This window comes from Dermacentor variabilis, chromosome 10 (assembly GCF_050947875.1).
Source record: "Dermacentor variabilis isolate Ectoservices chromosome 10, ASM5094787v1, whole genome shotgun sequence".
NCBI lineage: Eukaryota > Metazoa > Arthropoda > Arachnida > Ixodida > Ixodidae > Dermacentor > Dermacentor variabilis.
This window is the reverse complement of record NC_134577.1, coordinates 15,901,224-15,926,984: the sequence shown is the minus strand read 5'-3', so window position 1 is coordinate 15,926,984 and position 25,761 is coordinate 15,901,224. Positions and strand designations below refer to the sequence as shown.

At 50.9% G+C, this 25,761-nt stretch overlaps 1 protein-coding gene across 10 annotated transcripts in view; it reads left to right on the top strand.

Moving 5' to 3' along the window:
• LOC142560010 (uncharacterized) overlaps window positions 1-25,761 on the top strand; it is a 184,537-nt gene that overhangs the window by 148,608 nt on the left and 10,168 nt on the right. For all 10 annotated transcript variants that reach the window (XR_012823296.1, XM_075671756.1, XM_075671757.1 and 7 more), the window contains 5 exons: window positions 19,601-19,751; window positions 20,044-20,149; window positions 21,242-21,388; window positions 23,282-23,483; window positions 24,800-25,599. Coding sequence is in view for 9 of the 10 variants with exons in the window: in XM_075671756.1 (XP_075527871.1) it covers window positions 19,601-19,751; window positions 20,044-20,149; window positions 21,242-21,388; window positions 23,282-23,483; window positions 24,800-25,599 (1,406 nt within the window). In the remaining variant the exon portion in view is untranslated. The remainder of the gene's footprint in view (window positions 1-19,600; window positions 19,752-20,043; window positions 20,150-21,241; window positions 21,389-23,281; window positions 23,484-24,799; window positions 25,600-25,761) is intronic.

The following is a 25,761-nucleotide window of genomic DNA, read 5'->3' as shown; positions in this document are numbered from 1 at the left end:
CTCGCATCGGTGCCAGAAGGTGGGCTTCGCGGGTTGGGTGATGGCGTGAGGGGCAGGAAAAAGTCTGGGCCAGCATTTCGTTGAAACGTGTTTCGAGAAACCGTTGCGGGCTTGTTGACATTCCTGTAATTCGTTTTCAGTTCTTCTTTGCCGCTTCTTCTCTTCTGTGGAAGCAGATACCAGACTGAGGAGTGGTGTGGGGGAGGGGGGGGTGCGTTGTTGCCTAAAAAGCTACAGTGTGAAGCCGTGCATGTTTGCGTTTTCGTCTTAATTCGTTTTTATCGCTGTGACAACTTATGGCAACTCTGAGGGAAGCTCTTTTCGAAGCGAGATGAGGATTTTTCAGAACCCGTACTTATAAAGCGAGGTACAACAAGGAAGAAGCATGCGCACGCTGCGGTAACGCTACGGAAACGATTTACTGTCAGTACTATTTTTTTTATGAACGGTAAAGCTACGGAGTCGGTTTAGGCTCCTCTGGCCTCCTTGAAGTCCTTGGGTTCAGCGATAGCTGGGGCAAACATGTCCACTATAGAAATTACTAAGACGCGATTGGAAGTTTGGTACGTGGTACAAAAGTAGGGAGGTCACGAACAACAGAGGCGCAGAATGACAAATTTTCCAATAGTGGTTAAGAAAGTTTGATGTTAGGAATTCTCTTTTTTTTTCTTTCTTTAATATAGCTGGGACATTAGGCAAAATAATAAGAGCCTGGTGGCGCCACCCACCGCCCCCTTTGAAAGCGGACGCTCACAGAATTCATTCATTCATCCATCTGGTGTGTTCGATCTATGATTTTCAGATACATTACAAGCTCACCTACTATATTATATCCTTCGAAGGATACGTGAGCTAGATGTCGTATATCGCGTTATTTGGATCTCGACATGTGTACGCTTACAACGAAGCGCTATGGGAGGCAAACTATATAGGGCAGAGTGAACGCGATCCAGGGATACAGCTAAGTGCCATTCACCGGGGTATATGCAAAGTCATACCAGAGAAATCAGTCTTTGACACTTCGCGCTCACGTCGACCGTACAACGACGTGCACGAGTGCGCTCGAATATGAAATGAAACGCTTTATAATTAAGGCCCTCTTTGATATTTCGTTCTTTTTCTCGCCTGTCTTCCGTCGTACTGAGCTGACACTCCTGTCGTCGGAGTCTGTGCCGTTCCGTACCAGCTGCCGTCGCGACCCGGGTGAATTGACACGTCGCCGCCGACGCCTCGCTGCGGCGCGGTGTCTGAGGAAACGGTCGCCGAGGCATCGGCTTTCGCTGGAAACTTAGTGCGCGTTCGAGCGCCGCATTGCGCTTCGCGGCCCGCAAAACACCCGCAGAAAAAGAAGCAAATGATTATTAAGAAAAACGCCCTCAATGACAAAAGTTGGGAAATCAGGACGGCGCATCCTTCTTGCATGACACTTCCTGTGCAGACCTGATATAGGCATGCCGCACGGAGACCCGTGTGTCACCCTCGGGTGCGAAGTTACACCGAAGGAGAGCGTGTTATGGGGTCACGGTGCGTTTTGGGCTTTGGTTGAACACCCTAGTTTTGAGTACAAACCGAATTCATTTATTTAATTATCGTTCTTGGTTATTTTCTTTCGACGCGAGGCATTCGATTCGATAACGACCATTATTCGATTACGGCTGAATATGATGGTTCGTTAATTACGGCAGGCTTGTCGACGACGAAGAAAAGGCTAGCGCCCATGGCGCGTGTCCTCTTCTAATGCTCGTTATCAACTAGGGAATTTAATTAGCGTTGAAGCAAGGTATTCAATTCACTACACTCTGTAGACATTTAAATAACGGCGCCGCACCATAATGCCAATTTCAATCTTGCGATATCTGTATCGCGGCCCCTTCCGCTATAGGGGTGCTCCTTATTTCGCGGACGATCGATCGCCGGAACCACTTGAGCGATACGAACAACACCCGTCGCCCTTCATAATTAGGATCGGTCTTGGTTTGAGTGCGGCCGCTCGAGATGTCGTCCACCCCTCGGGATATTGTGACGCGCGAGTACCGGTAATCGATTGCCCTTGCCACGCGCAATGACCGCTGCCAGCTGTTATTTGTTCTTGCGCATTGCTGGCGCACACACGCGCCCTATCGCGGGAAAGTTCCGGCCTTGCCGTGTCAAGGGCATTCGGTCATCCGTCATCCAACGGTGTTTATTCTCTCGAGGCGCGACGCGTGCTCTGGGCGGGTCACCTCCGGTTCGGGACAAACTCGTCGGTTGCTAACAATGCTGTCAAACGGACCAGTTGGGTTCTTGATTATTTATTCGTTACCAGCGCCACATTAAACGTGACTCAAACAGGAGACACACACCACAAACGCCGATCTACAACGGAAATTTATATTGAACGCAGGGCTATAGCCCTGCGTTCAATATAAATACAGAGCAGGCAATACAATACAGAGCAGGCAAGAACCAAACAGCATTGCCATCACACATGCTTGCTTCTCTTGGCGTCACAGTGTATTTCAGTATCTCATTGGTGTATCTCTGACTCAGTCAGAGGATGATTGACACGAGTCTTATCATTTTTCATTCTTCTTATACTTCGTGAACGGCTCAGACGATGGCGCGCCGACGCCGCTATCGCCCTAATCGATTACTTTGGCGAGGCGGGTGATAAAACATGAATTGGTGGAAACGAATCCAGTATACCTTCCCGGTACTGATTACCTATCGAGCGGCATATGATTTTCCGATTCCTTCTGTCACAACGGTTCCGAGGATAGGTGCAAAATGAAGGAACACGCGCAATCGAGGGTTACAGGAAATTAGATGGTGTTGCGGAGGTCGCATCTTCTCCAGGAAGTTACGCTCACCTAACGTAGGACTTGGGTAATTAGGGGCCTCTGGCAGAGACCTCTGTCATGCACTGCACCTAATTAGTCTGACAGTGACTTACTTTCACGTTTTCCTGCGATCAGAGGGCCTCCCTAACAGTGTACGTGTAGGGTTTTGAACCGCAGTGCTCATCTTGGGGGAACGCCCACCTCATAAAATTGGTTTGCCATACCCCCCGCCCCCCAATTGCGCACGCACGTTTCACAGTAAGAAAGAACAAAAGATCCCCACGGACTACCGATCTCTCGCCCATCCCGACTATCTGGCAAGTGCAAAAACCGCAAGCGCCAGCTCGAAGAGGAGGGTTCATTCCGGTTTTGTCGATATGTGCGCCCTGTGAGCTACTAGCCAGACCGCCTTTCCGACGCCAAGAAAGATCGAAGTCTAAACAGTGGTATACACAGCGGTCACAGGCTTTGCGCCGAGCGTTTATAATAAGCGAAAGAAGCCGAGTCTCGCCTTCGCTTTGTGGAACCGGCGTCGTCGCGACGCGCGTTTCTCTCTCTCTCTTCTTTTTTTTTTACATTGAGGCTCGGCGGTGCGGTGACTAGTATTGAAATCCGTGCTGAGTAACAGCGCATGCGAGAGAGCGTGGTTTCTCTTTCCATTGCGGCAACCTCTTACTCCCTCAGCCCTGGTTACGTGCAAGAAAATGCAAAATGGAATTGCGAGAGAAGAAAGTCTGCGGTTTTTGTGTCGGTCGCGCTCTCGGAGCGCGCACGCGCAGGTTTCTTATCACAACTGTGCCCTTTTTTTGCGCCGCCTTTTTATGCTTATGAAACCCCGCTCGCGCCCACCGCTGCTTCTCGTTTTATCGCTCGCGGCCCCGGCTTTATTTATTATAGTAGCATGTTTCATACGTCTCTTACCCGCACATCACCCTTTCCCCTGTACGCCACTGCCAAAGCCTGTTGCAGAGCGCTGTAGCGGCAGCGGCGGCAGCAGTTACGGCGGGTGCGTTCCTCCTCCCCGGGCTCCCTCGGCGCGTCCTATGTCTCTTCTCCTTTTACTCTCTCTTTACCACGCGCTCTCTCCTCCCGCCATCCTCTCTCACTACCCTCTGCAACCCGCCTCCCCTTATATGGTCAAATGCGAACGTCCCGAAACTTCCTGTCTAGCTCAAGAAACTGCAGCCGGCCTGCTCTCTCGCGACGCTCTCTCATCTGGGGGGAGTAGACAAGCGGCGGCTGCAGCCAGGCATCAGCAGCAGCGCGCTGTGTTTTCCGAAAGCCAGACGCGGCGCTGGCCCCTGCGCTCGCGTGAGTGAGTGTGCGCGGGTGTGGGTCTGTGGTGTGTTTTTCGGCGGGCCTGCCGCTGTCACATAGCGCCTCGCAGCTGCCGCGTTCGAGCAACCCTTTCAGCACCGGACTGCCTGGCTCAGTCAGTCGCCGGCTTCCTCTCGGCGATCTAGTGCCTTCTTCGCCCCGTCGACCTCGTATCTTTTTCTCGGCTGACAGCAGTCCAGCGGTCACCGGTTCGTAACCATCCTCCTCCTCCGGCAAATCCTGCGGAGTTAAAGCATTCGGCGATGGAAGAACACCCGGTTGTAGGCTCGGAGCTGGGCTTCTCGGACTCTAAATCCGCCGGCTCCGAGCCTAGCACGCCGATAACGAAGCCGGAGTGCTATCTCGAAAGCGCGGAAGACTCGGAGAAGCAGGCGCTGGCCCTTGACGTCGTGGACAAAGCGTGGACGGCAACAGAAAACGGCCACCACATCGCGCAACCGGCGCGAACTGTACTGGACGAGAAGCAGGCCGAAGCTTTTGCTTCGAGCGAGGCGGACGCGGACCGTTCGCTGAACTTCACGAACGGAGGATGCTGCGAGCGCCTGGAAATCGTCGAAACGTCGTCGCCGGCGGAAGACCAGCGCGTGTTGGAATCCGATTGCCCGGCAGAGGCTCAAGATGTGGTCGCAGCGGTGCCGCCTAATGACAACGGAATGACAGCTGCTCCGTCGGACTCTGCCGGTGAGGGTACGCCGGGCATCGTTGAGTGCTGTTCGCCGTCTCTGGATAACGGCACTACCGACGGCGGCTTCCCTGACTCGGCTGTGCCATCGGATAATTCACACGGCCGAGACGACACCGGCTCCCCTAGCACGAACGACCGAGAACCGGCAGATTTCGCCGTCGCCGACGAGGAGGTTGACGTCCGCGGAATGCAGCTTTCCGAGAACGACGCCGCCGCCGAGTCGTCGGCAACGGCCGAATGTGAGTGGACTCGACGGGTTCTTCGGTTTATTTTTCTGGCCTTGTTTCTTTTTTCTTCCTCGAGTGGTTGTTCATCTCTCGCGGGGAGTTGTTAGTGGCGGCTACACCATGTCGTGTCCGTGCCGTGCGGCCGGCTAGAAATAGCGTTGGCTCTCGTGCGTTTAAGCGGAGTGGCGGTTTCTTCGAATGAGGTGTTCTCCCCCTCCCTTATCGCCGTGTCTCCGGTTCTTGCGCGCGCTTGTCGTGGAGTGGAAAATTAATTCCGAGACGTTTGGACAGCGCGTTCATTTGCGCGGCCACGCCCCTTTTTGTTCAGGTGCACCGCGGGAGATGCGAAAGACGGGAGAAAGACGAAAACGCGGTTCGGCGCTCGACGGAAAATGGTCATTAGACTCTTGTCCGCGAATTGCATTCGAAGACTGCGACAGGATGCGCGATCTCCCCCTCCATATCCACGAGACGCGTACGAGTTATTCGCGGAAATTGTAGTACTTATGGCACCGTTCAAGTGACACGCTTCTTTCGCTGTAATGATTTTGTACGTTGCCGTATCTTACTTGAGTGGCACGGTGTTGCCCACCCCCTCTGATTCAAGTCTGACGCCCGATTTACTGGTTCCGTATGCCGTCACTTGACAATGGCTACACGACACTCATTGCTATCCCGGTCGGCCTGCGCGAAACCATATCTACTTCCAAACGTGATGATGATGATTAGAATCATCTTAGTGGCCCTCTCCTTTGGAACGCGTGGTCACTCAACGTGTCCTGGCTGAAAAGTTTCAAGATTGAAAGAGAGGGTATGGAGGGATGGATGGATGTTACGAGCGTCCCTTTTGAAACGGGTAGGTGGGTTGCGCCACCATGCTCTTATTATACTGCTTAATGACCTACTTAGGTTAAACAATAAAAAAAACTTTATGAACTCCCACAACCAAATTTTCTGATCCCCTAATGCGAACTGCGCTTTTGTACTTCTCCATTTCTTGTCGTTTTCCTACTTCCACCAATCCTCCAATCGCCTCTTACTAATCCCTATTACGGACATGTTTACTCTTCCACTGCTCTCGCTGAACCCAAGTGCTGCAAGAAGGCCAGTGGTATCTTCACATGCTTATAAAACATGCTCCTTAGTTTCCCTAGCTTTACCGCAACAAGCACAGCTTCTTGTTCCTTCTTGTATCTCGCTTTATAGGTGCGTGTTCTAAGGGGTCCCGACCTCGCTTCGAAAAGTAATGAGCTTCCCTTTGAGTTATCATTGTTTCTTTCCTGATTTCGTTTTTCTGGTCATCTGCTGGGGGCGTCCCACCTCGTGGCGAAAATCAGAACCAGTTTGCGGCCTTCTAAAAGTCCGGGATTCTCAGACTCTGCTGTAGCTAACAGTATTGAGACTGGAAGCCTCTCTCTGCCTTCGTTTACCCCGGCCATTGTGCGTTGGCAGTTAAACGGGTAAAATCCCCCTGTGGGAATATGGGCAACATTCTGTTGTTACGGCGCAACATCGCTTACTTATGAAGCAGTGCAACTGCATGGCGTTGCTGTGACCCCACTGGAATGTGCTTGTGTTTTTTCTTCTTGCCGACATTTCCGTGCAGTTTAGTCATCGGTGGCCGCTTCCTTTCTGCGGGTGCACTGTTCGCTGGGGCTCAATTTCGTGAGCTATAAACGCACCAATTTCGGTTCCAAAGCTGTTGCAGATATACACACGAAAAAAAAAAAAAACACTGTTAAATGCGGCCATTCGACCGTGCCTCTAATCATTAATTGCTTTCCACGAATGTCGGCTGCAAACTCGGTACAGAGTGAGCACAGCCACCTACCTTCGCCGTTAATATGGTCGTTCGGCCGTGCCTCTAATCCTTGATTGCCGTTTTTTTTTCTTTACTTGGCCTCTCGGAACTCGTACCTACAGAGCAAGCGCCCTGCCTTTCGTAGGTGCTCCATTTATTTCATTTTTTCCTTCACCCTCGTACGTTGCCTGTTCTGCACCGCCCTTGTGTGCGGCTTGCATGACCAGTTAATCATTCCGTCCCGTCTTTTCAGCTCGTTCTATTCTATTTCGCATGGTTTCGCTGCTGTAATTGCTTTGACTCGTTTCTTCCAAACTGCATGTCTTACTGAAGTCGGCTTTCATCGTTTTCTGCTGCAATGACTTTGTCGCGCCGTTTCATTCATAGAGCCTTGTGTAGAAAAAGTGGCCGGCGAAACTGGCCGGTTCTCGTATGATCTGGTATCCTCGCTACACGCTACTTTGGACATTAAGATATAGTTTAACGATAACCAGTGCGCGGCTCTTGTCAGATATTATTCGCACTGTTTCACGCTACACTGATAAAACCTTAGATAAAATAAATAATACCAATATGCTTTAACACATGCTACTGAAAAGCTTTTTGTTCCTTTTGCTTGCATCGCCACGGGGACCTACACACACGTGGTAGCACACAGAACATTTGCTGGTTGCACAATAAATACCGTTGAAAGAATGAACTGTGGGCAGCTAGCTGGGTGATACAGCTGGGTGATATATATAGCTGGGTGTTCGGTGCTATAACTTTCAAGTGCTCCTAAAACGTGCAAGTTGTGCACGGTATGCTCGACTTGTGTAGGCATGTTAGGATGCTCAGTATAGTCTAGAAATTTCGTGCAGAACATTGTAGGGGATAATAAGGTGGCACACGGAGGCTTGACATGATCCCTTGGGGGTTTTTCGCTAAGCACACTCCAGTCGTGTAATATAGGGGATACTTTTGTGCGTCGTGCATAGTGTCCCGTTCAAGGGCGGTTGTTTCCTCATTGCAGTGGCCTCGTCTTCTGCTCTGCCACATTGCGACGCCATGTACTGACTCAGTTGTCTTTCAGTCGTGACTTCCAAGACTGTACATGTAGATGCGAGCTAACACTGGCGATCTTGAAATCGAAGGCGCAAGGAAGGTAGGGCTCGGGAATTTACAAGCACACTCCTCGGTGGTTCCAGAGATCTTGCGGAAATGAACTGCGGAGAAGTGAAAATTCAAGCCGTGCCTCGTATGAACACTTGACGCGTGCGGTTGTCGAACGTTAACTTCAATCTTCTAAACGAAATTTATATCCGCTTATGCAGTTGTCTGTTGCCTTGGGATTTCAGTTGCGTGTTATCACAGAAGTGCTTCCGGCCACCTGCACGCCAACGGCCTTTCATTAAAGCGTGAACGTACTCTCGAAAAAAAAAAAAATACCTTGTCAATTTTACGACGAGATGGCCGCGAGATTCAAGGACGTCGAGGCTGACGTGTTTGCACCCACTGCTGGCGAGCTACAAATGTTTTCTCTGGAGAGAGGGCGGCGAAGCGTTTCGACAGTGAGCGCCTTCCTCGCGTCAAGATTCGCATCGATTTCACATTAACTCTTTTCGTTCTCAATGATGCCGAATGACAACCCACAGAGCAAGCATGTGGCAGCCGCAACATTTCCTGTCGCAGCTACGAACGCGGGCAATGATGGCGACATCGATGCGAGACCATGGAGTGATCTCGCTGTCGACCTTTTCAATTAGCGCCCTTATCCATTTGTGGGCCGGCGAATATTCGTGAATGCAGCCCTGCTTAAACTTCGATCATTTTATTTATCACTTTACCCACAGCGCTACGAATGTCATGGGTCGGGGGGATACAGTGAAGGGGGGCAAAATACAGGTGAATTGTCATGGGCATAAAACATTGCGATAACATACACAGACGAAAACAAACACTGCAAGAATAAACCACAGGAATTGAAAGCAATAATTTTAGCATAAACATACGTCACGGCGCCTAGTAATTACGTTGCAATTACAGGGCCTAGAATACATTCTTCGTACTCCATAGAATTGTCCGCGAAATAAATGACATGTTAAATCTTACAGGGCACCTGTCTAGCGCTGGTGCACATTTGCTCTCGTCCGAATTACTTCAGTCACAGTAGTTGCACAACACTGTTTCTTTCAAAAACCTATTTCCGAATCTGCTTCATATTGTTCCTGAAATAGTTGCTATGTTCGTTGTTCATTTCGCCTGTCGGCCGTGGCCTACGCCAGAGGACACACGGCCGCATTACGGCCCAGTCGAAGTGCCACAGCTTTTTGAGCGGGGTTCCTGCTTGCATTTTAGCAACATGGAAGAAAGCGGCTCGGTTCTTATTATATCCCGCTTTTGGCGTCGCAATCCGTTATCGATTAACGCGTTTTCCAGAGGAGGGGGTATACGGTCTTGTCTTATGCGGTCAACGCCATTGCTTGCGGCCATCCCAGCCACAAAAGCACGTATTGGGCCAGCGCGGTATACGACGTGGCAGTGCTGGCCTGTTTGCTCGTCGAATAGCCCGTTTCGTGCCACAGCTCTTCAGGCCTATATCGACGATTTTACTATAGTGTGTCACCGTCCCGTGAATACGGGATACTCGAGAACTGGTCGAGATTGCGATCGCCCTCGTTTTTTTACTGGATCTTCATCAGGAAACCGGCGACGCATCTTGTGATCCGACCTAACTTCATCTTGCCGTATCTTTTTGTGCGCTGCAGCGGCCATAGATAGGCGGAGAGCCTCTGCATGGAGGTCGTCGCAGTAACCGGCACCGGTTGGCAACGATGTGGAGACGGATGATACAGCCGCTTCTGCAGGAGGCATTTCGGCCCTGGGCGGTTTAGGCAAAGCCCCCCGCGCCTTGGTGGCGCAGCGTTATGCGCGTTGCAGCAAGTTCCGACGGCTGCCGCTGTTGGAAGTTGCTCACAAGCGCTGTTGTGTCTACAGCAAACGGGTCTCACCCAGAAATGTAAATACCTTTTTTTTCCTAATGGTTAATCTGCCAGTCTCTATTTGGTCTTCCCCCCTTTCGCGTCCTTTCAATCGAGAAAAGCCGGCGCCTAATTGCACGACCTTGCGCCCGTGGCATCCGAGCGACGTCGTCCTTTGTGATCCGACCTGACTTCACCTTGCCGGATCTTAGGCGACCGCGCTCCGCCCTTATCAAGGTCGTCCAAGTAGCGGACACCTGTTGGAAGCGACGCCAATATACGGAAGGAAAACGAGAGAAAAACAAAAACGCGCAAAAATCCGCCTCGGGAGGAGGGAGTGTGCAGGGCTGGTTTCAGTGGCCCGTTGACGCCACGCTGCCGCGGCAGCTGCTGCTGCCGCTGCGTGAAGACCTTGGCCTGGCTCCGGCTTGCATGCAGTCTCGCTCGCGGACCGACGAGCTTGAAAGCGTCTCGGCAGCTGCGCCTGCGCATATATACACTCGCGCAGAGCGCCTTTTCAGAACGCAATTTTTTTTTCTTCTCTCTTGCGCATGGTCATTTTGCGGCAACGGTCATTTGCGAATCTTGTCACGCTCACGAGCACCGGAGATGATCAATTTGGCCGCTTCCTATGCATTGCCACTCGGTAACTGTGCGCAGTCCACCCGCTTCAGTATGGCTTAGTAGCTGTCGCGCTGCGCTAAGCTCGAGGTCGCGGGTTCGATCCCGACCGCTTTTCGATGTGGGGCGAAGCCACAGGTGGCGCAAAATTATGCGTTTTGATTTCTCGCGTAAATAATGCCCGCTTCTTTATAGTAAACGAGTCCAAGGACTCGAATTGTGCTATCTGCCACATGTAATACTTAAATTTCTAGATGCACAAATTTTCGAGACCTCGCAGAAAAACCCAGCATATCTTCAGGCAAGGATATTGCGCGCAATACTAGTTTTCGCGAATGTCTTTTATCTTTCGTGAATAACAGAGCAGCAAACTACATATATTTCGATGGTTTCCTCTCGGTAAAAACCTATAGTTTACTCCCCTGTCGCCTTGCACTTACCTGGTGTAAATCTACTGCTAAAGAAAATCTCATACGCAAACACATCCCTAGCGCCGGCAACATGTTATCACCCTGAATGAGACAGACATCTTCTGGCGCATGTTTTGCTGTTCTCGCTTTACGCACATTCGCCGACATTGCAGCACAATTACCGCGATGTTTGTTTCGCTTGCGGTGATCGCATTGTATTGATTGTTCAGAGAAGGTCCTGCTTTTTGGTCTCCCACTCAATGTTGCTACGTCCTGTTCAAGGCAGCCGCTGGTTCGTCCCAACGTTCCGGTCCCAACTTCTTGTATCCGTCCCCTGATTGCGCGTCGGCCGCTTTCCTGCAAAGCGCCGCAAGGTTTAAAGCTCACGGAGCCTAATCACGGCCGTTTCAGGAAGCCATGACATCTTTCCTGCGTCCCCGGTCACGTTTTTCTTCTCCCTTGTGCAGTGAAGTCGGCAGGCTTCGCGTTGTAAATGACTTCCTCTGCATTTATCGGCGTCTCCTCTTGATTTTGCGCAATATGACGTCCCCGCGGTTTCCGGGCGCGCTTAAACGTTTTCTCCTCATCTGCCGACTTCGACACCGGTATGTTTCTCGCCTTTTGTTGCCCGATTTATTGCCCGCTTCAACTTTGTGCACTGCCGTAGAAATTTCCGGGTCTGGCCGTCCTTCGGTGGCAACATACTCGGTCGTGTGGCGACTACATATCATACGGTACACGGGCTTTACAATCCTAAGTATAGTTCATTATTGCTTTAAATTGCCGTGGCAACGTGTGCGCTGTTTATATACGCTCACAATGAGACTATAGACGTATGCCTGACAGGCTAGCACAGACGTTCAAGGTGGACCATCTAAAAGCGTATATTGGGCGTTTCTGCGCAGGCTGCCGAAAATAAGTTTCGCATTTTAGTATTTAGTGAGTTGTGGATTTCTGTTTCCCATGCAAATGTCGCCTGTTCGAGTAATCCAGCCGAAGGACGACAATTGTGCAATCTGCTAAAGGTGATCCCTAAATACTATTGGCCATGTCTCTGGAGAGAAACACCCAGTATAGTGTTCTGCTAAAAAGATTGAACGTGCGTTTAACACATGGTCAAAGCAGGTATGTTTATATAACCTCGCGCTATAAACACCACCTATTTCTCAACGCACAGAACGCCTGGTTAAGCACCGCGTCATTCCCATTCTTACACCTGTCTTTTGTCTCTGTAAGCATTTTGTTCCCGCGAGAACGCTGGATATTCGGGAGCTGCTTCGGCTCATCAGTTTCCTCTGCGCGAGCTGGCGTCAGTGGCGAACCTCGCGGTTAGACGTCGGATAGATGAGCGCGCAGCCTGTATATTGCGACCGGGTTCAAATCCGTCCTCGCTATTAGTGTTCCCTTGTGTTACGAGATGTAGTGTCACGGGCTTCAGACCCCACATACCGCGCTTGATGAATGGCGCTCGGGCGGACCAATAGCAGGCAACATTTTGCAAGGATATATATATATATATATATATATATATATATATATATATATATAGGCCCGCCTGAAGCGAGAACGATGTCGTTTTATTGCTTCTCTTGTGTTTCGAACGCTCCTCGCTCTCTTGGCCACTTGAAGGCGTTGTTCTGCGACGTTACACCCCATAAATTACATTCACTCAACCAGCACCTTTGTTGGCTGTTCTGCGGCGTGCCATTGTTTCTAAGGGCGCCTCCGTGGTATAATACCTTGTACCGAAATAGATCGTTAATATCGCGAAAAGTAAGGACGCGAGGTTGCCCCAGTCTCCTATACAGCCGTTCTAGGCCATCGCCTGCGGCGGTGGAAGCAGGTTCCGTGCAGTCTTTCGCGTAATCGCCATAACTGCTCGAGCCGCATAAAACTGTTCCCGCCCAGCGCGCAACACGGCTTTGCGTGTATGATCAATCGGGCATATAGCAATTAGTGATTGTTACCGCGGCCTTGGCGGCACTGTGTATTATGTGTGCAGCTTGGCGTATTGTCGAATCGAACTTCTCCGGCAACTTGGAAATCGGGCGGTAGATCGGCGCTCTCGCTTTGTATATCGGAAGGAAAACGAAAGAAAAAGGCGCCTCTGCGACGCGAGGGACAAATTCTTTTCGACGTGCCAATGGGTTTGTTTTATTCTTCGCGCTGTCACTTGGGTAATTTACACGCGTAGGTTAACTCCGCTAAGTAACGAAATGAGATCGGTCAGCCCTTCGCTACCCGACCGCGTGTAGTGTGGGACGCCGGTTGCGGGGGCAGCGAGTGAAAATTTTATCGCGGCCACAATTTGGGTGGCCCAAATATTTCCACTAAGCTGGCGCCCTGCCGACACGCACGTAGACGACGTTGCGGAATTTCGAATTCGATAAGGCTTCCTGGCGAAGGTTCCGCGCGCTGGCATATATCTTGGAATTTGTCGCACTCCTTGAAAAGCGCTGGCGTTCTCGCTGTTTTTTTGTGTTACGTGCGTTCATCGACAGTGAAGCAAGACTTGCGTGTACGTTGATGTACTGCATATCGACGCGTTATTAAGACGCAATACATACGAGGCCTGTTTTCCTGGCGCGCGCGGCCCCCAAGTCGAATCGACTCGAGTTGGCAAATTTGATGAGTCTAGCGCATTCGTTAATTCGCGTGTTGGTGGCTCTCATTCTGGCACCTTGCTGCAACGCCATTTAGAGGTGGCACAAAACCTGAGCCTTTGAAGCCCGCAACTTCGAGCAGGTGGACCCAGGCTGCGGCGAGACGTGGCGTGACGAAAGTACGAGCGCGATATAGGTACAGTCCGTTTCTTGCCGTTCTCCATTGCCTGGGCTGTCGCTGCACACGGAGACGTCATGGCTGAGAGCTCCACGCGTTCTGTTTGCTGTTTCAGGACAGTGTGGCGATACAGATCCAGCGCACATGTTTGATCTGTGAAGCGGTTAATTACGCTGTACTATTAACAGCGATGCGTACACTTGTTCGCTTTCATGCGTTGTGTCACGTAATATCGTGCCGTGTAATATATCACAAGCCACGCCGAAACGGGAAGAGAAATTGATGTGGATGCAATACTGTGAGACGCCCACGCAGCGATGTCGCGAGAATAAATGCGATATACCATGCATGTCGGGGGAATAACATTGCAAGCCTTGAATGCTGTAAAATATGTATAAAACTGTGTGGAATTCGACGGCGTTATCATGTGCTGTCTTATCGAGACGTCTGTGTGCTTTAGAGCTGTGCCGACATGTACAGAATCTATGTAAAGGTCAACTAAACAGACCTTCGCTGTAATCTTTTCGCTGCAGCAAAGAAATACCACCTCACTGCGGCGCGCTTGGCGTTGCTTCTGCTGACATGGATTCAAGATATGCGGTGGCGCTTGAGCTGTCAGCGCTATGCCACTTTGAACATGCAATATTGTAGATAAGACCATCAGGCATAAGCTGCTCGTGACGTTGTTAGGCATAATGTACGCGTCGTATCGCGAGTTTTATTCATCCACCTCTCACGCACTCGTTCCGGTTCGGACGGCGTCGGGAGCTGCTTTCCAAGGATCCGGGCTTGACATATCAGCCCCGTTTGCTTTCGCGACCGATACGTCTCGAGGCTCTAGTTCTATCTAATCTGTCTTCTGCTGGCGTATTGCGACCCCGACCGTTCGACGTGCCAAGTGGCTGCTGCGGTCGTGATATTCGGAGGCGGCCTGTTACCGAGATTCTGGAGGGCGCATTAGATTTACCCCCTTTCGCCCGACGTCCTGCCTCTCGTGTCGCTGGGTTCCCAAAAAGTGTTTCATCATCCTTTGCATTGTGTTTAATGGGACACTGAGGTGCATATGAAGTTGCATTAGTAATTCACGCTTTCGCAATATTATAAGCCCTACACTGGAGGTAAGGGAAAGGGCGGACAGTAAGAGGAAGAGAGTGAACACTTCGTGTAAGAGAGAATGCGCGGGACTATAATCGGTCACTCAGGCAGGTGCACTTAATGGTACGCTTGCAGAGACTCAGATACGAGACGCGCGATGCTGCCTACCCGCAGTTCCAGAGCCAGTGTCCCGTGACGTCATCGATTTGGAGAGTCCGCTCGGTGTCTGGCCGAAAGTTTCTCCATGTGAAAAAGAAAAGCTCGATATTGGATAAAGTGGAAAAGACTGTCCGGAATCGGCATCATGGTGGAAAGCGCCCACCGAAATCGAGTCCCGGCCGCGCTACTGTTGTACTGCTCTTGCAAAAACAAAGTTCGCCTGCGCAGTTCATTCTCAGTGTCCCTGTGTAATACGTGATTACATCCACATCTCGTAAGATCGTCCATATAGTAGTGGGCAGTTCTCTTCGCTTTGAGTGATTAGGTTAGAGAAACGTAAGGTCCTTCTGTTGTGGTGTTGTCGTAAGTGTCTCTAACGATTCAGGGATTGCACTTCGTTTTGCCCCACAAGCTTGGTGAAAACGTATTCGCAATTAACACTTACATGTAGTTACAACTGTTTATTGAATTTTGCGCAATAGCAGACTTGCTTCCACTTTGTTAGTGTTCTCAACTATATTGCATTAACGGTGCCGTGCTGGCTTCTGTAATGGAGGAAAAACAGGCCTGCACGGCCAGTTTGCCTTTACAGAGTTACCACCATTTCGAGGCTGATGTAGGCTCATATTTACAAGCTGATCGAATGGTGGCAGCAAGAAATTCCTGCAGTCTTACATTGCGTTCAATGGGACACTCCCTGCGTTGACGTTATTGCGTCCCGTCCTGCTCCTTGCCCCATGTGTATCGCGCTATTTTAACCGTACACATATGCACCAACTGGCTCATGCATGTACCCTTCTTACATTCTCAAATTTCGCTCGCGGCTCTAGAAGTAGCTGAATCTGTTCAACGAAAGCAGATATCGAGATTCAAAAGATTAGAGTGTATCCTCGCCTCTCGAATGCCGTGTATTCTGATGGATGCAGGGTTTATCGGTGATGCAGCTGGCTTCAATGGGCAGTCCCGTTTCAATTCTGGCCCGCCAATCTACCGAATCTAGGCACCTCGAAGGAGGCACTACACAGAACCTCGAATTTTTTTTACGCAATTTTTTTTACTGACAAAGGAAGAACTCCCACATGGTACAAATGCCGCGAACCGCTAACAGTAACATCTCAACTAAATCTCCACGTATCGCAACAAAGCTCCGCTAGTGCCCCTTACGAAAGTGATGAACTGGTTAAGCGAAACTGGTTTTTTTGAATAAGCTTTAAGGTAAAGCAGCTGTCGCTGCATTTATTTTAAATATTTAACACCCTGTGACTGGCGCAGCATCGCCTCAATAAACCCGATTTAAGTAACTCTCTCTACTAGCCAAGTGGCATGGTACCCGGTCTGCACCGACGTGTCTATCATATCTGCTGCAAACGGATGTATATTGTACACCGATTTGAAGCGTTCGTTGCCTCCGGGCGAAGCCCACCTTTCCGTGTTCTACTAGCTGTAAAATAGGGGCGCGGCCTTGTTACCCACACTTATATGCCGGCTGATGCTTTTCTCTTTTATTTCATTTTGTTCATTCCACTCGGGGCCGCGCCTTGGCTGATTCACGGGCGCGCCGCTACTGCCCCGAGGCGGATACAGCTTGCTTCCTCGCAACTGGCTAGTATCGTGCAGTACTACCGAGGCTGTAACCACCGACAGCCCGGCGGAGTAGCGCGCTACCGACGCCCAGGGCAGAATTGTTCCTTCTCATCGTTGCCTCCCGGTAATTAAGTAAGGAAGTCTTTTTACTTGCCAAACCACGATATGATTAGGAGACACGCCGCAGTTGAGGACCCCGGACTAATCTTCACCCTCCTGAGGTTCTTTATGGTGCACCTAATCTAACACGAGCGTTGCGTTCCTTCCCCATCGAAGTGCAGCCGTCGTGGTCTGCAGCTCAACGCCATAGCCTAAGCCACCACGGAGGGTTAGAAAGTGGCTGAACCATTCTAGTGATACACCATTCTTCCAAAACACTGTCATTTTCCGGGTAATGGGTAATAGGTTGATTATTAAGAGAATCAATTTCAGATTTCCACTTTTTGAATTTCCCGCGCTATGCCAGGGTTCCCCCCTCCCCCTCTTCAAGATTTGAGCCTGTGTGGCTCAGTGAAAGTTCTCAACTCGCTAACTTCAGTCTTGGGCATCCTTTAGAGTACGATGCCGCCCATTTTTACAGAGGAAAGTTTAGTGGTCCCGAACAGATGCCGTCAAAGTCCATGACGTCGCGGTGAACTGATGCTGGAATTTCAAGCCGTCGCCGCCGCCCATCTTCCCTATTCAAGTCTGCTGTTTTTCTCGTCGTTTCTGTTCGATTTCAGCACTTGGTTCCAATATGCACAACCTACAGCGGCACATGAGCAGGAACACACTCGACTTTTGACCCCTCTAGAATAGCTTCTGGGGAAATAACAGCGCGCCTTTGTGATCCACTTCCCGACTATATACTCAGAACTTCATTCTGCCGACATCAATTCGTCTAGGGTGCATTGTTCTTTACAGTAGTTGCTGTACTGAGCTTTTCGGCCTCCGAGTTGCAGCACAGTCACTTACCGAAGTACCTGGCCAACCAAGGCACTATCTGGAGAGCGCAGTACTGAACACTTCGTGGCTTCCACAGCAGTGCACAGCTCTCTAGTCCGATGCGTGGCACCTCCTACCGCGCCTTCCCAGAACGCCGCTTCCACCGCTCATTACTGCAGTCTGCTGGCCTATATTACGCAAGACGCTCAGCGAATGGCATCGAGAATGTGGAGCACGTACGTGGGTACTTTTCTTGGACATATGGTGTTGCGGTTCACACGTGGAGAGTTGCATCTTAACGGAAAATGTACACCTGGATTTGATGGTCTATATATCTGCATTCCCATCACCGCGTCTAGCACCTTTAGTAGCACCCTTGGCGCGTGGTTTGCCACAAAGGTCGCTAGGGGGGAATATGCGCAATAGTGCCTTCGGGAGCTACAAGCATAGCGGTTCAGCCATCTTGAGGTTGTTGGGGGAACACATGGATTTACCTAAACCTCGTCCTTCTGGCTTGAAACGGCTTTGTGACTTTGCAGATTGATCATACGCGACATGTTTCCTTATAGATGTATGCCAATCCGCAGTGGTTATGCATGTGCGCAATCTTATTGCCTTTGTGCCTTTAGAAAAAACGTTCGTTCCGAAATTTAGCCAGCACAAGCAGGTAAAACGTAATAGCACGAAGATTAGACAAAGCCATGTAGTCGTGGTGAAATCCGGTGAGCTTGTGGTGAACCAGATGACACCTCACATATTCATGCCTAGCAGAGGCGAGAACTGTGCTTCAATCTAGAGTAATTGGAACCACGCGATCACTTTAGGCATAATTCTTGGCACTGTGGCCTTATCCAGGCATTGCAGGGGGGGGGGGGGGGCATTGTGCGCTACGCGGAATTTTTTGTGCTGCCTAAAAGACATCAAGACACGCATGCGACGTTCGCAGTTTCTCATGCGGGCACATTCGTTCCATGTGTTCTCGTGTGGTCATACGAGGTTATTGGATATGTGCCATATGTCTCAACAGATATTTTTTTTTTATACTATACACACATACCATCATTTCTGGGGTAGCGCTACCTCGGCAGAGCTAGGCCAAGTGTGTTTGTACATGGAACGTGTACATTATTCGCCTACGTCGAAACTTCCGAGTGCGGCAGCTGCGTATTGCTGTCGGGTACATTGTCCTTTCGGAAGAGCGTGCGCTTTGCGCGCCAAGCGCGGCGGCGGTAGACGCTAATCTTACCGCGACATGACCACGCGTCGCGGGCGACTTTTCTTGGCTTCAATGCTGTTGCGTAACGCTTCCACCTAGTTTCCCTTCTCAAATGGTTGAACCGTTCGGTCCCCATTGTCGCAATCTCCGCCACTCTCGTCCTCCCATCCCTCTCAATTACTCGGCGCCCGCACGCCGCCCATTCAGCCGCTATATACAGCGCTCGTCGCGCCCGGTCTGTGCCTCGCACGGAACCCCGAGCTGCGCGTTTGGCGCGACAGCTTCGGAGACGCTCCGCTACTCAACAGGCGGGCCTTCGTGACAGCCGCACGCGGCAAGCGCGCGCCCCCGTGTTTGTTCGATGCTCCGCAGCGGCGGCTGACTCATGGCGCCGGAATGCGAGCTGCCCCAGCGCGCCGCAGCAGACGTTGCGAGCGTGTGTGGTAAGTGTGTGGAGGGGGCCCATTCGCGTCGCTATTTTCCTCCAAATTTCTGATACAAATTCTCGCCGAGGGATCTAAGGTGGCGACGAAAACTACAGTTGCCCCTAGAATCCTGACGTTAAACATTAACGGATTTTGCGACTGAAAGCTAAGCCAAGCCGTAGGAATCCGTGATGCGGTAAGGCAGGCGTACAGAAGGCGGTGCGCAAGTACGATTATCAACTGAGAGGTTTTGCCTGCCTCATTTTCGGTCACCGTACCACTTACCTGCGCATGCTCGAAGAGCGCAAGCGCCAACCCGTCGATCATGGACGCGCTTGAAACCGTTACAATAACCGTTACCGGTTCGCAAACTTCGGTGCTCCAGAGTTCCTCGCGGACACCTTGGAGCTTTCTTGAAGGAAGCTTGAGGAAAGGGGGTGTCTGCGAACCAGTTCGTGTAACGCTTGCTACAGCGTGCGCGTGTACCTTAACGTGTTCCGCGCGCTCTACGCGCAATGCTTTAACTTGAGTGGCACGTGTCTTGTTGTTTCCCAGGTGACACTAAGACTGACGACGGACTCCACAACATCAACTTGGATTTAGGGAACATCAGGCAGCGCTTCGAGTCGCCGCAGGAGTCGGTGCCATCCGTTGCCGACAGATCTGCCTTAGGACGTTCCGAGAGTCTGCTCCAGAGGCTAGAGAAGTACGTATACACTCTGCCACATTGCGTTATGTTATTAATCGCTCTTGACTCGAGAAGCTATCGTTAATGTGGGCGCTGAACCCCTCCCTACTTCTCCTCACCTTCCCGGTCCTCGGTCAACTGCGTGTACCCCCCTGCCTCCGGAAAAACATTTCTGGCTACTCCACTGTTTGCCGTAATGACGTGTTTTGGCAACAACTGTTCTTAACGGTTCTTAACCTTCGTAAAGCTGGAAGATGCTAGGCATATGCAACTTCTACAATGAATTTCTTTCTTTTTCTGCATCACCCAGATACCAGTCAGTTGCGGCTGGAGAAAGGAACGGAGATGCCCACTCGCCCGCAGAAAGCGAGGACGAAGATCCGTCCGTTGTCAGAGAGACAAGGACAAAGGAAAAGGTAACTGTTATCAACTTTCCCATCGATGTCTCGCATTAAGAGGCGGTACCCATGTCCGTAATGCACTACGCAGCGTGTAGGCGAAGGTCACTCGGGCCGGCGAAGCGCCAGCAGGTTAAGCTTTTGCTTCATGGACAGTGACTGCATGTTGGTCGTCATGCTGTTAAACCGGGCTCGTTTGGCGTGGTAGCCAGTTCAAAGCGTAAATGCAGCAGCTCCGTCAGGGACGCAAACTAGTTACCACTCGTCCAAAGTCATGGCGAAAGATAACCGGAAGGGAAGATTTAACTTCGTTGAGGTACCTTGCGGCCTTTAGGTGACTGCAGCTGCTGCATGCCGTGCGTGAACATTCTCCTCAAAGTATGAACGCCTTTGGCTGCGCAATACAGCTCTAGCATGAACGAAGTGCTGCACATTGCCCAGCTCGTGACAGTCTGCAGCTAAAGTGCAACTTTGGGTGCATTTAGGTCTAAAACTGTGTGTGTTTAATTTACGACAAACCTGTAATTTACGATATTGGTTCGTTCGCTAACTACAGTCTAATGCCTCGTCACCGCGAAAAATAAAGTGTACTCATGCATAAGCCCGGCTCAGCTTTCGCAATGTTGTGTTGTTCGTGCACAGTTTGGGCGTAGGCAAAAAAACAAAAAAGTGGTTAGAGCTGCAGCAGTGCCAGATACTTCGGAGGCGATGTGGCACCTACCTAACTGGTACATATCAACGTGTGCAGTGCTTTCGGTGATGAGGTGCTGAATTGCCTTCAAGATAAAATGCTCGTCTCCCATTTGGAGAACTGAGGTTCGGTTCCAGGCCGGCGCAAGTTCAGTATGTCGCTATCTTGCGATGAGCCACGTACGTTTTGTTGCTGTATACATGGCACCTTCGTACAGGACCGTTTACCCTTGTCCAAAACTATTTACGCATTTGTTGACTTTCCGCGACCTCAGTTCATCACAAATTGTAAAACTAAGAATTCATAATGTAAAATTTCGTGAACATATACACTTGCACACGTCGTTTCCTCGTTAAGGGGCGTCGTTTTCCAGTGTCGTTGAGTTGCAGTGTGCGAACCTTTTTGTCGCGTTCTTATAGGTCGTCTACGAAGGGCTCTCGTCGCTGAAGAGCCAGTGGGAGAGCGGCGCAGTCAACAGCCACCAGGAGCGCACAGAGGAGACTAAAGAAGAGCTGGCCAAGCTGCGCAAGAAAATGTGTCTGGGCCGCTCAGAGTCCATGCGACAGGTCAGTGCCTGCACGCCAATCACTTTCACAATTAAAGCGCTAATTTAAAGGGGCACTAAAGGCAAATACTAAGTCAAGCTAAAGTGATAGATTAATGCTCGAGAATCTCTAAGGCGTCAATGCTATCGCGAACAGAGCCTGGATAATCGAGAAATCGAGGTAAATGCAGGACATGACTACCCCGGGAAGTATCAGAGAATTCAATTTCCGTGTGATGTTGCGGGATGCCCGAACGGTCTACGCCACTTGACCAAAAGCAGTTGCAGCGGTGAATACGCCGCTCTGTCTTGGTATGGTGCCGCCATCTGTCGGGCGCCGTCTTACTCACTGACGGCAGCAAAGGGCTTGCTGGCGTATGCGACGTCACCACTCCCGGTTGACTGGCGGGAGATTTGAATTTCGAAAACGGTATTCGGACCCTTCAAATACAGTTCTCGCAAACTGTCTTTTCTTCGCACAAAAAAAGCGTTGCGAGGTTTCTGGAAAGGTATTTAAACTGCTCACGTCGCGACTTAGTATTTTCCTTTAGTGTCCCTTTAAAACGCGCTTTAAAGTGCCAGTTTGTTTCTCACTCGCAAATAAGGGCTAGTCTTCATTGCACTCGACCTACTTACTCCAAGGACATCGTGACGTCAAACCTCCCATTTCGCGTTGTCATCCGTCTGCTTTCCTCTGCCCTCTCACGAATGCATGTGTATTTCATGAATGACCAGCGACTGCCCAAGTGTCAACGCTCCCCGGCAGCGAACGAATCAACGGGTACCCGAACAAAGCCTGTAGCCACAGTTTCATCAAGGCAGAGATAAGTTGCCTTGTTGAGGCATTGGCTCCGAGCGCAGAGTTCTCTTCGTTCAACCACTGCTCATTAGCGGAACGGGTAGGACGATGCGGCAGCAAGTATATGGTGCTGGCGATTTCACCATAGTGCTGTCTTTCGCGGTGTTCCAGTTTTCCAATGATGAACAGATTCTAAATAGCCTATCCGGCTGCCGTTGCGCACGTGAAGTAGCCGAGCCATCTACCACGAGCAGTACACCTTGAATCTAGTCTTCCTCAGTAAAATTCAGTTCACTGCAACCTTTGCTTCCGAGGTTGCGCGCAATCTGAGGTCATACTGCAACAAAATTGTTACAAGGGTGCTCAACATCATTTTGCTATCATGACGGAACAATAACGTGGGTACATTTCCGAACCTTCATATTTATTAAAGGGACACTAAAGCGAAACAATAAATCAGTTTAGACTAATGAAGCATTGCTTGAGAACCCTGCAGGCAGTCATTTAAAAAAAAATTGTTTGATTATTAGATGAGAAAATGAAGGTCCAAGTATCAGTATTTGAATTTCGCGCCGAAATCCCAGCGTACGTCAGCGTGACGTCAGGGATTCCAAAGTATGTTTTCGCATTTGGGCCGCGTTCGCTGAATAAAGGTTCCCGAAACTTGCAATGTTTAATATTTGGTTCCTTTAGAACACAATGTAGTCAATCTGTACCGCTATATATAATTAGTAGGCCCTAGAAGATGCCATCAAAATCCAAGATGTCACAGCCCTCAGGTGCGGGAACTTAAGTAGGCGTCGCCACCCGTATTTCGTTCTTGCGCTTTTTCTGGCTTACCAAACGTCTTCTCGATGTAAGAGTGGTGTTTTTGGTGTTGTAGAACGATAATTTACTGATGCAGAAAAAATCGTTTTTCACTTTAGTGTCCCTTTAAGTATCTTTTCCCGTGCATCTGCATCGCAGGTGTGTAGGTACTTAGTTTCGTTATGCACTTCGTGTTAAATAAAAGCACATGAGCTCTTGACTTAAATTTTCGTCATTGTATCTATTCATCGGAAACGAAATCGCTGCGCTGGTGTTGAACAGAGCGCGCGTTTGTGCCTCGAATCGCAGGTGTACCAGAAGGCCGTGGAGGACGCCAACCGTATCCAGGCCGGGCGGGCCGAACAGATCAGCGTGGAGGGCCAGGAGGCTCGTGCCACCTCCATCAAGGAAAAGTTTGAGGCCGGTGTGGTGACCCAAGAGACCGAGGCCGAAAAGATTGAGCGCCTCCAGCGCGAGAAGCAGGAGGAGCTCAGTGTTTTCAACGAGACAGGTGAGTCTGAGGCGCGCCTGCGATTCACTTAGCTATGACCAGCTGTTCAGCAGTTTTAAATTCGAATGCGCCAGCCTCACTTGTCCGCAATCACTAGGCTTGACTTCATTTCCCGCTCGCCCTTCGGTTTCCACATACCACTTCGATTGATGGCTCGCTGAAAACACTATGGTTGTGACGTCTGTTGCTTCGAAGCAGATAGATCACGAGAAACGGGCCCTGTTGCGACTTTGGGCCCCAAAGCCTTGCCGCCATGTAGAGGACCAGCGCGGTGACAGTGTGTCCGTGATGGTACGTGGACCCTATTCATGGCGTCCACGTACATACACGGTCATGGCGTGTGAACGGCGAGTGAAGTGTTTTTATTGCGATAGCAAGTATAGGGCCACACCAGGCGAATCTCCGCCGTCGTCGTGATGTCCCATATAAAGCTCGAATGCGATAAAATCCTACCGCACCTCGCGGCACCGTTTGCTGTAGGTGCGAGGAAAAATGTTGGAGGGTGAGCCAAGAAGGATGGTGGCTTCTCTTCTCTCTCCTGGGCCCCTCGCCCAGGGGAGATTATTGGTTTGAGGTAGGTGAAAGGTTGGGTAATATGCAGCACAGTAACTAACCGTGGAGGACGCTTGAACCGCGCTGCACAAGGGAGCGGGAATAGAAATATGGGAAAGAGCAGCAGCAGAAACGCTTCAGGCGTGCAAAGGAGATGTGTTCACGAGGCCGGCGTGGTCAGTGAATATTAGTAGCGCACGGAAAAGTACCCCACTCGCCCAGTGTCGTGCATGATAGGGGAAGGGGAGGTGAGCGCGAAGGGGGAGGAATGGAGGAAGTTGAGCATGCCAGCCCAGCCGTTGCGTGCGCCCTATCATGGTATTATGCGGCGGTACAGAGTACTAGTGCCGAGATAGCGTGTGGCTTCGTGTGCGCTTTGTCCTCGCGTGCCTAGTAGCGGAGACCGCGTAATCTGGTGTCCTCGCGTGGCTAGTGGTGGAGACCGCGTGATCTCTCGTTTCGAAGGCTCGTTGAACTTGAAGGCAACACGAAACGTTTTTGTTTAGTTTGTGAGCGAATGTTTACTGCAAATTTTACAGGGGACAAAACTAACCTTGATTTGTACAGCTGTCCAACGATTTGCTATTGGAATCGAATCTTCGCTTTTTTTTTTTTTTTAGGCGAAACTGACTTTTTCTTGCTTCGAACTTCATGGAGAGCTTGGAAAATCTCAGTATAGTTTGTTATTACTCTTGCGCGCATGTCCTGTCAGATACATTAGCACCATCTCGTTGTACTTACCAGCGTTCACCGCTCCTTTGCAGGGATCGCCCACGAGGCCAAAAACATTTTCAAACAACTTGACGCCGAGGTGGCCCGCCAGTCTGGCGCTCCCTCCGCTTCACTGGCCCGCTCCCCTAGCAACCGCTGGAGTGTTACACGGCCTCAGGAGAATGCAGTCTCACCGGGCGACGTCGTCCGTTCCAGTGACCCCGTCCGGGACGTCGAGGTCGCCACCACAGAGGTGTCCGAACGCTTCAAGTTCTTCGAGAACTTCAAGGACGACCCGAACAAGCAGCGCAAGCGTTTCGAGATGACGCCGCCCCGCGAGAGTGCGAAGGAGCCATCACCCGAGTTCCAGCCCCCGCGCGACCCCAACGTTGTCCGGGCCGCCGACCCGGCAGAGGAGGTCATCGTCACGGACACCGCACGACGCATGCGCGAGCGGTTCCGCGAGCTCGAGGTTAACGCGAGCCGCGAGGAGCCGCCCCAGGGTCCCAAGCCGCTCAAGAGGATCACGCCTCCGCGCGAGTATACGCGAGACAACGTGCACGAGCCGTCGCCCGAGGTCCAGCGCGATCCTGACATCGTGCAGTGTTCGTACCGCGTCGAGGACGACATTGTCGTCGAGGCCGACCGTGCCAAGAGCATGCGGGCGCGCTTCGAGAACTGGGACGCCGAGCGCGAGGCCCGCGAGAGCCGGCGGAATGGCGAGAACGCTGACGAGGAGTGCCTGCCCATGGCCGACACGGCCAAGACCCTGAGGGCCAAATTCGAGGCAATTCGGGACGAGTCCGAGCGCCAGGAGGCACACAGGCCCAAGCCCAAGGTCAACAGATTTGTGGTGAGTGAGCGTTGCCTCCTTCGCTGTGTCGAATGATGCAATGGCTGAGCCTGTTTCTCCACATGGCCGATGCATACAAGGTTTCCAATGTTGGAAAGGCTGCGAGGCTTTCGGTGCATTCCTTGCCAGACTGGGCTAGGCCATGGAGCTTACTAATGAATT